General features: G+C 32.9%; 2 protein-coding genes across 2 annotated transcripts; both read left to right on the forward strand.

The window, feature by feature from the left end:
* Window positions 1–3,829: 3,829 nt before the first annotated feature.
* zgc:172145 (Ferritin light chain, oocyte isoform-like) lies at window positions 3,830–9,408 on the forward strand. The gene is made up of 3 exons (XM_051100179.1): window positions 3,830–4,214; window positions 5,625–5,771; window positions 8,448–9,408. Exons 1-3 carry the CDS (start codon window positions 4,047–4,049, stop codon window positions 8,739–8,741), a joined length of 609 nt encoding a protein of 202 aa, XP_050956136.1. The 5' UTR covers window positions 3,830–4,046; the 3' UTR covers window positions 8,742–9,408.
* Window positions 9,409–10,975: 1,567 nt separating this feature from the next.
* On the forward strand, window positions 10,976–12,967 carry myod1 (myogenic differentiation 1). Its single transcript, XM_051100176.1, has 3 exons — window positions 10,976–11,682; window positions 11,937–12,015; window positions 12,169–12,967. The coding sequence occupies exons 1-3, from the start codon at window positions 11,173–11,175 to the stop codon at window positions 12,405–12,407; spliced, it is 828 nt and encodes a 275-aa protein (XP_050956133.1). The 5' UTR covers window positions 10,976–11,172; the 3' UTR covers window positions 12,408–12,967.
* Window positions 12,968–13,706: the final 739 nt, after the last annotated feature.

Genomic DNA, 13,706 nt, shown 5'->3' on the forward strand with positions numbered 1-13,706 from the left:
TATTGAAATTAGAAAATATGAATGAATAATGTCATGCTGCAAAAGTTATTGGTCCTAGTAATAAAATGTAATTCTAAAAAATCTAAAAAATTATTATTTTGACTTAGTAAGGAAGCATTAAATTGATCAAAGGAGATGGTAAATACATTTTCAAACATATAAGAATCTATTTCTATTAAAAAAAATTCTAACATTGTAATTCAATTCCATTTCTATTCTAATTCTATTTCAAATAAATTCTGTTATTTTGAACTTTATATTCATCAAAATATCCTTGAAAAGAAGGTAGTATCTGATAAGGGTAAATAAATAGGTATTGAAAATAAACAATATGAATAAATACTTAATGAACTTAATGGTCTTAGAAAAAAAACTCTAAAAACTATTATTTTGACTTTGGAAGCATTAAATTGGTCAAAGGAGATAGTAAAGACATTTTTAAACATATATAAGACTCTATTTCTATTATAATTCTATTTCACTTCTGTTCTAATTCTATTTCAAATGAACTGTTATTTTGAACTTTCTATTCATCAAAATATCCTGGAAAAGAAGGTAATAAATAAATATTGATAACAAACAGTGGGATGCTGCAAATGTTAATGATCCTAAAAATACAATTTAATTCTAACAAAATTATTATTTTGACTTAGTAAGGAAGCATTAAATTGATCAAAGACAGTAAAGACATTTTCAAACTTATATAAGATTATATTTCTAATCTAATTCTATTCTAACATTCTAATTCTATTTCATGTCTATTCTAATTCTATTTCAAATTAATTATGCTATTTTGAACTTTCTATTCATCAAAATATCCTGGAAAAAAAGGTAGTGTTTGATGAAGGTAAATAAATAAATATTGAAAATATAAAATATGAATGAACTGTTATACAAATAATGCCATACTGCAAAGGTTAATGGTGCCTAAAATATAATTTAATTCTAATAAAATTATTATTTTGACTTAGTAAGGAAGCATTAAATTGATCAAAGGAAACAGTAAAGGCATTTTTAAACTTATATAAGATTCTATTTCTATTCTAATTATATTCTAACTTTCGAATTCCATTTCATTTCTATTCCAGTTCTATGCAACAAAATTTCCTGGAAAGAATTTTGCTTTGCCATCACAGGAATCAATTACATTTTAAAATAGAAAATAATAAGCTAAACTGTAATAATATTTTACAGTATTACAGTTTGTTTTTACAAAAATAAATGCAGAAAAGAGAAAGAAGTCATAAGAGACTTAGATTTGGGGTGAAATATTTTTTTTTCTTCTTTTTTAATCAATAAACAGGGCTAAAACCTAAAACAGATGATCAAAAGGACAAAGCATGATTCATGTTTTTTTAATATATATATCAAGTCAGAAATTGTTGCCACTGGATTTATACAAGTGTATTAATAGTAGTCAAAACAAACAGCATTTGAAGAATGTTTGGAGGATATTTCAGGTGAGACGAGAAACAAAACCAGGAACAAGACCGAAAGTCTTGAGTGTTTTTGGACAGCTGCACTAAGAAACCCACAGACAAAGACAAAACATGGACAAAAGGCAGGTGGTATCCTTGAAGGAGGTCTACAGCAAGCTGCCCAAATGTATGACAGCTCTGTTGCATCGTTATCTCAGGGCACACAACACATACCCGCCACCACGTACAAGAACCACAGGCTGTGACCTATAATGACTCAGAAATGTGGGTCAGCTCGCAAACTTAATTCTGAATTTGAACTGAAATTTATCCTGATCCGGGTCTGTTTCCCCAGAGTGAGTGTGTGTGTAATTTGTTACACTTAAGTTCAGCCCAGGTCATTGTATATGTGTCTGAGAGGTGCAGAGGTCAAGTCAAGAGTGCAAGTCCTGCTGACCCAATGCTGGACGTACGCTGAGTGTTCCCCTTTCTTCCATCCAGACCCAACAGGCCCCCGGGGATCTCCCAGTCCCTCGTGTCAGTCATCCGCACTGAGGAGGGCGCAATGACACAGGCCACTGATGAAACAAGAGACGGGTCCACCAGGGAAGAGGGCAGGGGGGACACAGCAAACATCCCAAAGGACAACCGAATCACTTGGTTTGAGTGGAAAAGGATGCCTCTTTTTAGTGTCTTCTATGCTGGAATTTAGACAGAGTTTTAAAGAAAAACTCACATCTGACGCTAGCAAAATAATAAGAAGATAGATAAAGTGGCAGTTAATTGATGATAAAAATACTGACAGCCAATCAGAATCCATCCTGATTTAAAATGCTTGAGCATTTAAAGTGACAGATGACATAAAAGCAGTATATAATAAACAGAATGTTATTGTGCGTTGATGTGGTCGATAACATAGTTAGTTATAGTTAGTGCTCTTGGTGTAAACAGGCTTAAACCTGATGTAAACTTCTGAGATGAAATGTCCTTGGAGAATAACAGTGTCTTTAAAAAATGCAAAGATGTGATGTTTTTTTCAAACTTTGAAGTAACTGATTACTTAACTTGTGACCCTGGATCACAAAACCTGTCATAAGGGTCATTTTTTCACAAATGAGATTTATACATCCGCTTTCCGTTGATCTATGGTTTGTTAGGATAGGACAATATTTGGCCGAGATACAACTATTTAAGAATCAGGAATCTGAGGGTGCAAAAAAAATCAAAATAATGAGAAAATCACCTTTAAAGTTCTTTAAATAATGTTCTTAACAATGTATATGACTAATCAAAATATAAGTTTTCATACATTTACAGTAGGAATTTTACAAAATATCTTCATGGAACATGATCTTTACTTAATTTCCTAATGATTTTTGCCATAAAAGAAAAATCAATAATTTTGACCAATACAATGTATTTTTTGCTATTGCTACAAATAAAACCCAGTGACTTAAGACTGGTTTTGTGGTCCAGGGTCACATTTTTGCTAAAATATTAAAGTGTTTTCATCCTTTTTTTTTTTTTTTTTTTTTTTGTGGAAACACTTTAATATTCCTTATAATATTTATAATCAAATATAAATTAATTAATTAATTAACTAATTAACAAATGCATATATGTATACACTTGATTTAAGTATATATATATATATATATATATATATATATATATATATATATATATATATATACTTAAAATATATACTTAAGCGCAAACTGAATGCAATATTTTTATTGCATGCCATTTACATTTAAATTAATGTATTAAAATGTATTTATTATATAATTAAAATGTTTAATGCATGTAATTACTTGAGGAATGCTTTTTTGGATCCGCTTTACATAAGTTGATATAGTCTTTAAAATATATTTATAGTGGAAAACTAACATATACTTTAATGTAATGTTTATTTCTATGTATCTACATATATTTGTAATTACACATTTATAAAGATGATGTTGCAGTTTAGTACATTTGAAATATATTCACTTAAAATAACACAACACAGTGTATAATCAAGTACTTTACATGCCAGTAAGTGTACTTTAAAGCATTACTGAAACATTATAATTTTTTATTTACTTTAAAGTAAAACTTTTAGGTGTGTAAGGTGTGAATTGTCATAAAACCACACGTAAATAGTCTTTTATAATTAATATGATATCATCTGCAAGTACAGCACTTAAGATCTTAAGTACATTAATTCTTTACAAGGGCAGTTTATATCAGCAAACCCGTTTAGGCTGTTTAGCAGGGAAATTGTCATAAAATAATCATATAATAAGTAGATCAAGTCATTCTAGATCATTTAATATCATTATTGTATTAACATAACAACAAACTACAGTAAAACCATAGTACATGTTCGTAGAGCAGGTTACCCACTCATGCATCCACCCACATTATACCGGATGAACTTGACAGAATGAACGGGAAACGTTTTGTTCCGTCCCCCCGCATCTGCGTTTATCCAGCAGCCGTCGACTTTAAAGATTACTTCATAACTATTTCATCATAAGTGCATTTATTTCTTCACAATACGGAAATGCGACGAACTTAGTCATAGGAGGACGCTTGAAATCACCGAGGACAGTGTTCAGTATTGATGTCCGTTACAGCGTGAACATGTCGGAACCGAGAGTAAAGCGAATAAAAACTTGCCTTCCCCTCTGTAAAACACATGTAACTTCTGATGCGAGTCTGGCGAGGCAAAACTTCCCGATTGTTGTGGAGGAAAGTCTGTGTGGAGTTTCCACTCTGCTTATGGAGGTCTCTTACAGACTGGAAGCGCTGGTAAGAACTTTACTGTAAACATGATGCAAAGTTAGGCAATACAGCACCACAAATCATAAGTGTAGCAGCGTTTTTAGAATTATATGTTTAGTCTTGTCAAACTGCGTTGTATGGGAAAGTTTAGTACATCATGGGTTGTTGTCAGCCTAACTGTATAGCCCAATAACCCCCACCTAGCCCGAGCCAACCAATGACGCCCTATATAAAAACACTGGTTTTTATCACTGCACTGATGTTTTATTAGGTATAAATATCATAATATATAAATATATAAATACCTAAAAAATAAATAAACAAGGATGACTAAGATAAGCATGTGACGTTTTTAAAAATGACTTTAAACTCCTGACTTTAAATTTAAACTCCTTAAAAATGTTATCTTTTCATTGTTGGTTTATAGAGTCTTGAAAGACGTTTTTACCATTTTAAACAAAATACTGATTTCATGACACAATGGAATATCCAAAGTTGGCCAACTAAACGCTTTGCTTGCATCATACTGGAATGTACAAAGCTGAATTGTTGTTTGTTTGTTAAAAAAATGAATGTGAATATGAATGAATATCATTAACGTACTGATCTCGAAACATCCATGGGGGTCTAAAGTGGTCCTCATTGTTAGTTTTTGTCACGTGACAACAAAATGGCTTCTTATCACGTGACATGAGACTTTTTAAAAAATGTTATTAACAATAATAAAGTATTTTGCTACTTCTTTTGCCAAATTTCATTGTAATTGTAACAGATTTGTATAAATATCCAAGACTGAACACTATAAGAATAGTGTACAATACTGTACAATATAACAATATATAGTAGCCTAAAAGTAATAATACTGACAAAAAAAATCACAGATCACAATGATTAAGAAATTTTAAAGGCCAGAAAGAATAAATATGTCAGTAACACTTTACAGTAAGGTTCATTGGTTAACATTAGTTAATATTAGTTAACATTAACTAAGTATGAAAAATACTACAGCATTTGCTCATCTTAGTTAATGTTAGTTTCAGCATTTACTAATGCATTAATAAAAAGTTGTGTTTGTTAAAATTAGTTAATGCACTGTGAACTAACGTGAGCAAACAGTGAACGACTGTATTTTTATTAACTAACATTAACAAAGATTAATAAATACTGTAATAAATGTATTGTTCATTCATGTTAGTTAATAGATTAATGTTAACACCTGATTGTGAAGTATTACCAATATGTCTTTAGAGCAGACTTTTTTAAAGGTTTGCAGGAAATAGAAAGAAATTTTATTTATTAAAAAAAAAAAAAAAAAAAAAAAATCATTCTGACCCCTTTTCTTCACTTACAGGAAACCATACAGGAAACTTTGGTTAGCAAAATCATTTTCCGGTTTGTTTTTACTAAATCAGATCTGTCTTCCGTTCTGTGTTTCAGGCCAAAATCTTTGAGCAGAGTGATCTGGCTTTACCCAGAGTATCTGCGTATTTTCATCAGGAATCAGAGAAGGAGCTAAAGCAGGCAGAGGCAATGCTGCAGTATCTGTCTCAGCGTGGAGGAAAATACTGCAATAAGAACATCCAGGTAACTCACTCATCTAACCAGTTAACCAGAGCGCTGCCACAAGACTTGGCAAAAGTGGCCCATATTTGCACCCAGTTATGGCACAAGAAAGGCATCATTCATTTAAACTCTATTTAAATGCCAATTTTTCCAAAAAAATTACATTTTCCCTTTGATTCCTGTCTGCTCTAAGGCAGCAGCTCTAAAGGGGGATGGAGGGCAGAGAGAAAGAGAGCGATGGGGGTAAACCAGCGGGGGGTTTTGCAGAGATCTCCCCTTTAATGCCTGTTAGGGTATACGTTTCCCCTGAGTTCCGGAAAATTGGCGAGATTAATGTGAAGGCGGAAGGACAGTGCATTAATTGTAGTTCCAGATGGATTCCATGGCACTCGCACTGCTGTCACTTTACACTGCGTCCTCTCTTCTCTCCTTTCTATTTTTTTACTTTCCACCCTTCCCTGATTTTATGACTCGTGTAAAATTGATCCGGACTGGGACTGGTGAGGGTCCATCAGCAGCGATTTTGAACACCTTGTTATCCGCACATCCGTGCTGGGCAGTGGTCGGACACACTCGGAAACAACTGTGTGCAGCCTTAGTTAATTGTAGCTCAGTTAAAAGTTGACTTATATGTGGGTTGATCCATTTTTAGATGGTTTTTGAGTTGTTTAGTAAAGCTTTTGAAGCATTTTAAAGTTACTTACATTATTTCAATGATAATTTATTCAAAAATGCATTAAAAAGATTTTTGGCTGCATTTAGTTGATTAAAAAAAAACAGTAATACTGTTAAATATTACAATGTACAATAAATGTTTTCTATGTAAATATATTGTGAAATATAATTTATTCCTGTGTTGCAAAGCTGAATTTTCAGCATCATTACTCCAGTCTTCAGTGTCACATTATCCTTTAGAAATTATTCTAATATGCTGAAATATTTATTAATATCAATGTTGAAAACAGTTTAGCTGCTTTGATGAATTGAAAGTTCAAAAGAGAAGCTTTTAATTTTAAATAGAAATCTTCTGTGCCATTATAAATGTCTTTACTGTAATTTTTGATCAATTTATGCAGCCTTACAGAATAAAAACATTAATTTATTAAATTCTTACTGAACCAACTACAGCTGTCCTGCTATATTATGAAGAAAATGACATAATTAAAATAATAAAATTCTTGGAATAAACCACTTCTCATGTAGTTTAGCATAATGTTTTATTAGGAAAAAATATTTAAACTTTTTTATTTATTTATTATTCTTATTACTATTTTTATTTAAAATAAAATCTTTATAAAATATCAGGTAATTAGATTTTTATTAAGATTAATAAGGCTTGTTCAGGTTTGTAAAATGTAAAATGTCAAGTAGTGCAACTCCCAAAAACATAATGATATTTGGAATAAATAATTAGTGATATTTGTAAAAACTTTTTACCTTACCAAAATGTGTTCAAAAATGTCAAATAATGATTAAGCACACTCACATGTATTCAAGATGTAAGGAAAATGTGGCTTTTTATTTGATGGTAACACCACATGACATTTTTAAAGTGATTCAAATGAAACTTTTCAACAGCACTTTACAATAAGGTGTCAAAAATGTTGTCAAATAATGGTTAAGCACACAAACATATATTTAAGATGTAAGGAAAATGTTGATTTTTTGTTGGTAACACCACATGACATTTTTATAGTGATTCAAATGAAACTTTTTGGCAGCACTTTACAATAAGGTTTCAAAAATATAGTCAAATAATGATTAAGCACACTCACATGTATTCAAGATGTAAGTAAAAATGTTGCTTTTTATTAGATGGTAACACCACATGACATTTTTATAGTGATTCAAATGAAACTTTTCAACAGCAGTTTACAATAAGGTGTCAAAAATGTTGTCAAATAATGGTTAAGCACACTCACATGTATTCAAGATGTAAGGAAAATGTTGCTTTTCATTTGATGGTAACACCACATGACATTTTAATAGTGATTCAGATGAAACTTTTCAGCAGCACAGTAAGGTGTCATTTGTTAACATTAGTTAATGTATTAACTAACATGAACAAACAATGAACAGTAGATTTATTACACTATTTATTAATCTTAGTTAGTGGTAGTTAATAAAAATACAGTCGTTCAGTCGAACATTGTTTGTTCATGTTAGCTCACAGTGCATTAACTACTGTTAACAAACACAATGCTAAAACAGTAAGATTACTAAATGCTTTGTTCATTTTTAGTTCATTAACTAATGTAGTTCCTTAAAAAGTAAAAAAAAAATAATAATAATAACCATATAAAACTAACATAAATAGAAAAGGCCCATTTTAAAATAGTTGGCGTGTGTGTAAAAGTTTAAAAAGTTTTCTTTATCTTGTTATTTGTTTGTCATTAGCTCAAATGTGACTTGCCTATGAATACCAAACCAATTAGACACAAAATTTAAATTAAAAAATCACATGTACCTTCAACGGCACTCAAGGCCATGCCAAATCAGCCCTGTCCCAAATGGCACACTTGACACAGACTTCCACACATGCGGGGGACTCACGGGCTTCCCTCACATGCGTCTGTGAAGTCCAAGCACCTGTAGGGGGCTATTACATTTCAGAATGGTGCTGGAACCCTGCACTGACCAATCAGCATCCAGAAGCGATTAATTCTGTATTTAACATACAATATGTAACATTTCCAGAGGCCAGGCACTGAAGAGGTGTGTGCCATTCTTCCCGCTGTGGAGATGATGCTTAACCAGTGGAAGGAAGAGATGAGTGTCATGCTGGAGCTGATTCAGCTGGCACACGAGTACGGGGATCCACACACCGCCAGCGTAATCAAAAGTCAGTTCATTCAGCCCCTCGTCCCAAAGGTCAAGCTCATCGGTGACCTCTTGACCAGCGCTCGCAGAGCGGGCTGCACCAATGACAGCACGGGTGGCTTTGGCGAGTATCTCATCGACCGGCTGCAGGAGACATTGACGAATGCTTAGATTTCCTGTTTGTGATCATTTAAGAACCATGATCGCAGTTCAAAAAGTGATTTTTACTATATAATATACTATTTCAGTTTTATGTTTAATTCAGTGTTACTTGTCATTTCTTTGTAATTATTTGTGAAATGCACTAGCCTAAAAATGTTTAAAAGTAAATGCTACACCTAATTTTTTTTCAGTATATGTCTTTGGCCTAATATCTTGTACAGATAAATGGAGGATAGACTGAGAGAGATTACATATTGGTCCAAAAAGGAAAATAAAGTGCAGACATGCACTGTCAGTAGTACCAGTTTTGTATGTAACAACTCACTCCAGTTGTAGCTAGTATTTTAATATCATTCCAGTTAAATCAAGATATTTTTCAGTGACAGCTTTTTAAATTAGCGTATCGCATTTGTACAGTATATGGAACATTGCATTGGCCTGTTTATCTTGTTTGTGAGAATTTTATTTTTATTTCTTTTACAAAACCTACTTTTGCCTACTTGTGTTAGCAAAAAGTAAATATACTTTACATGTACATGTCTTTGTTTGGTGAGCACTGCTTCAAATGAAAATTACATATTTGTCTATATATATATATATATATTTTTATTATATTTTACCTTTGACTTTTGAATATTATCCTGCACTGACTTTAATAAACACTGTCCACATTTTATGTACTGTTGTCTATTTTTTCGGTAACACTTTACAATAAGGTTCATTAGTTAACCTTCGTTAACATTAATTAACATGAACTAAGAATAAACAATACTTCTACAGCATTTATTAATCTTGATGTTAATTTCAGCATTTACTAATGCATTGTTCAAATCATAAGTTGTTTGTTAACATTAGTTAATGTACTGTGAACTAACATGAACTAACAAATAACTGTATTTTTAAATAATGTTATCAAAGATGAATAAATATTGCACTAAATGTATTGTTCCTTTTGTTCATGTTAATACATTAATGTTAACACATGACACCTTATTGTATAGTAAAAAAAAAAATACCTGTAAAAGAAATGCTGTAAAATGTGATTGTGTCATGTTATGTGACAAATTACTTTTTTAGACTTTTAACATAAAATTTTAGAATATATGTTAAAGTTTACAATATTAACTCCAGCAGCCTGTATTGAAGCAAAACAGTAGGAGACTCTCTCTCTCTCTCTCTCTCTCTCTCTCTCTCTCTCTCACTCACACAAACACACATTTGGGGCTTTTCACACAGAAAAGAAGTTTTTAACTCTCACTGGCTCTTTAACGCCCCCTATTGTTGGACTATTGTGCCTCTAGCAGCTATTGTAAGAAACGCTAAATAAAATGAGCCACATCATGAATAGATCATCAACTTTAGATCATGAAATAAATTTCCTCTACCTAATAGATTTTTCTGTAATAAATAAATAAAGTGCACCTTGGGGGAAACAAAAATAAATTTATAATCTGTCCATGCTGTGTAAGTGTGTGCGTTTTATTATTATTTAAAGCAGATGAACAGTATGTTTTATATGTGAGTGTAGCAGCACTCCAAAGTTTCATTAAAAACTGATCCAAGTCAAAAATTATTTAGAGTACGTTTTCCCCCAGTTTTGAACAACATATATTAATAATCATCCATAAGATTTAATATATTTAAGCCTGAACTGCTACAAACATGTGTATGTATTTCAATGTATTTTAACGATATTTTGAGTTATCACTCGTGCTCGTTTGAGATTTTCGATTGAACACTATAGGAAAAACATTTTTTATCCATAGAGCACTAGAAACCAAAACAAAATGTTAACAACACATTTTTGTTACCTTTAGACTAATACTAAACCGTTGTTTGTAGTCTTATCAAATACAGTAGTACAAAGTTATAGCTATACTTATTAATCAACAAATTATAGCTGAAAGATTCATTTAGAAAACAAACAAACAAAAAATACTTCCACAAATGTTTGAAAGAAAATTGTAATTAATTCTAAGCCAAAATCGTTTACTTGATGACAAATAAACACATAAAGTTATTTCAAACCAATATGCATACGAAACAAAGCGGTACGAGCAACTTTACCATTATTTATAAATGAATTCATCATTTTAACATTTTTATGGCCCCGTCATTAGCTGAAGTGCCAGGCCGTCAGACCACGCCCTCTTTCTCAACACTCGTTCATTGGTCAAACTGTCTTCTGTAAGACCCTCCCCTGACCGGCTGGCCAGAATATAACCAGGCCATGATCTCTCACCAGCAACAAGTACCTGAAGGGTACAAGCAAAGAAACCTTTCCAGGATCTGCGATTTTTAAAGATTGCCTTGAGCAATACGTTGTTTCAGGATCGGAAGGAATTTGTCTTAATATTCCTAAATCCTTAAAAACTTTTCTACTTGGGAAACATTCAAGTATAAGCCTATCCATTTGTTTTTTACCTTAAAACACATAAAGATGGAGTTGTCGGATATTCCCTTCCCCATCCCATCAGCTGATGATTTCTACGACGACCCTTGCTTCAACACCAACGACATGCACTTCTTTGAAGACCTGGACCCTAGGCTCGTCCACGTGAGCCTGCTCAAGCCCGACGAGCATCACCACATCGAGGACGAGCACGTTAGGGCGCCCAGCGGGCATCATCAGGCCGGCAGGTGCTTGCTGTGGGCATGCAAAGCCTGCAAGAGGAAAACCACCAACGCCGACCGCCGCAAAGCCGCCACCATGAGGGAGAGGAGAAGACTCAGCAAAGTCAACGATGCTTTCGAGACCCTCAAGAGATGCACGTCCACCAACCCCAACCAGAGGCTGCCCAAAGTGGAGATTCTGAGAAACGCCATTAGTTACATTGAGTCTCTCCAAGCGCTGCTAAGAAGTCAAGAGGAAAACTACTACCCTGTTCTGGAACATTATAGCGGAGACTCCGATGCCTCCAGTCCGAGATCCAACTGCTCTGATGGCATGGTGAGAAGTGCATTTTTATATTCTGTAGTATCGTAATTATACTGTTTAATATCTTTTACATATTTACTTAGTCGTTCATTCATTCAGAAGTAGTTTACTTGGTTCAAAATGGTTCTAAACTTGGTTTGCATGGGCAAAAAATAATTATACCAAATTATAAATTGGTAGCATGCTAACTTTCTCGAATGATAATGTCGTGTTTATACTTTAATTGCTTTTCTTCAAAGTAACTAATTTTCTTATTATTTTTCTAGATGGATTTTATGGGTCCTACATGTCAGTCTAGAAGACGGAACAGTTATGACAGCTCTTACTTCAACGACACGTCAAATGGTAAGTCATGCGTCGAAAACTCATTGTAGCTACTAAATAAATAAACACTTAAACATTAACTCAGTTATTTTTTAAATAGAAGTCATAAAATTATTATTATTAAGTTAATCTAGTTTGAGTTCAAATTAAAACGTGTTATTTATTTCTTTACAGCTGATGCGCGGAATACTAAAAACTCTGTGGTTTCGAGTTTGGATTGTCTGTCCAGCATCGTGGAGCGAATTTCGACAGAGACCCCCGCGTGTCCCGTGCTGTCAGTACCGGAGGGTCACGAAGGGAGCCCGTGTTCTCCGCAGGAGGGGTCTGTCCTGAGTGAGACCGGGGCCCCCGCACCGTCCCCGACCAACTGCCCTCAACAGCCGGCTCAGGATCCCATCTATCAAGTGCTTTAAAAATCCGCAACATTGCAAAACAATTTGAAAAGGACAATCTGAATTGAAAAGAAAAATGGCAGATCCGATCTTAACGACAAAAGAAAGACTGTTTCGATCCACTGCTGGAAACTATAGGAACGAATGATCTTTCTTTCTTTCTTTCTTTCTTTCTTTCTTTCTTTCTTTCTTTCTTTCTTTTTATGCTGTGGAAAATGAATTCCATTATGAGAATGGCTCGGCAGATCAGCAGAAGTGAGTTTCTTAACTACGCTTATTTATATTATTGTATCCACGTGAAAATGTGACCATATTTTTCTTTCCCTTTGTGAATATATTTTCTGTCACCATCACCTTTTATTTCCTAATTATTTGCGAGAGAATCGTAATCCAGATACGAAAAGTAGGACCACTTTTGTATATGTGTAAATAAGATCTGTTTTGTTAAAGCGACGAAAACGAACAAACATATTATTGTATTTAATGATGCCTGTTTGAAACACTAGCTTGTTGTGTCTTGTGTTAAACTTTATATTTATACTTCTTAAACGAGTGAATGTCGGATTAATAAAAATATAACTATTTATACTCAAATATTTGGCTGGAATGTTTTGGTTTATTCTATGCATTAAATATTGACACTGTGGAATATTATTTTTAAACAAAACTGATTTAGCGGGACTGAAAACTGACGAAAGTGAAGGTTGTTCTGAACTTCATCATGGTAGAATTTATTCAATACAAAACAGTTTTCATAACAGACAAATTACACACTTAGGCTATATAAAATAATATTTTAAATGTTTACATGTTGTCCTTTTCTAACGAACTTTGGCAACTTAGAGTTGATGGAACAATTCAGTGTTTTTCTCGAAGCTTCCCCAAGTTATTTGGTTCTAGTCTACTGGACCATCTCAGTTAAAACAGCTAAATGCAAATAGCCTTTTATTAAATGGGGTAAAAAGTTGGCTTCACATTAATCACGATTAGATAACGTTTGAAAAGTAGTATAGGCCTATAATCTGTAAACTTTGATTAATTTAGGCTACATTCAATTATGAATGCATGCAAATATAAAATTATTTAGCCTACATGGCTATAAGCTTCCACTACAGGAAAATGTTTGATGTTGTTAATTAAAACTAACGTGATACTTTTTTTTTTTTTCTTTTTTTTAATAACAGATGTATTATTTAACATCGAATATTAATCATCATCTTATGTTTTTTCCCGTATTAAAAAAAAGAAAATTATAATGGAAAACAGACACGATACAGCAACAGCACCATCTTGTGTACTGAACTTCATACATCATAAATA

The sequence above is a fragment of the Labeo rohita genome, chromosome 25 (genome assembly GCF_022985175.1).
Source record: "Labeo rohita strain BAU-BD-2019 chromosome 25, IGBB_LRoh.1.0, whole genome shotgun sequence".
In the NCBI taxonomy this organism is placed as follows: Eukaryota; Metazoa; Chordata; class Actinopteri; order Cypriniformes; family Cyprinidae; genus Labeo; species Labeo rohita.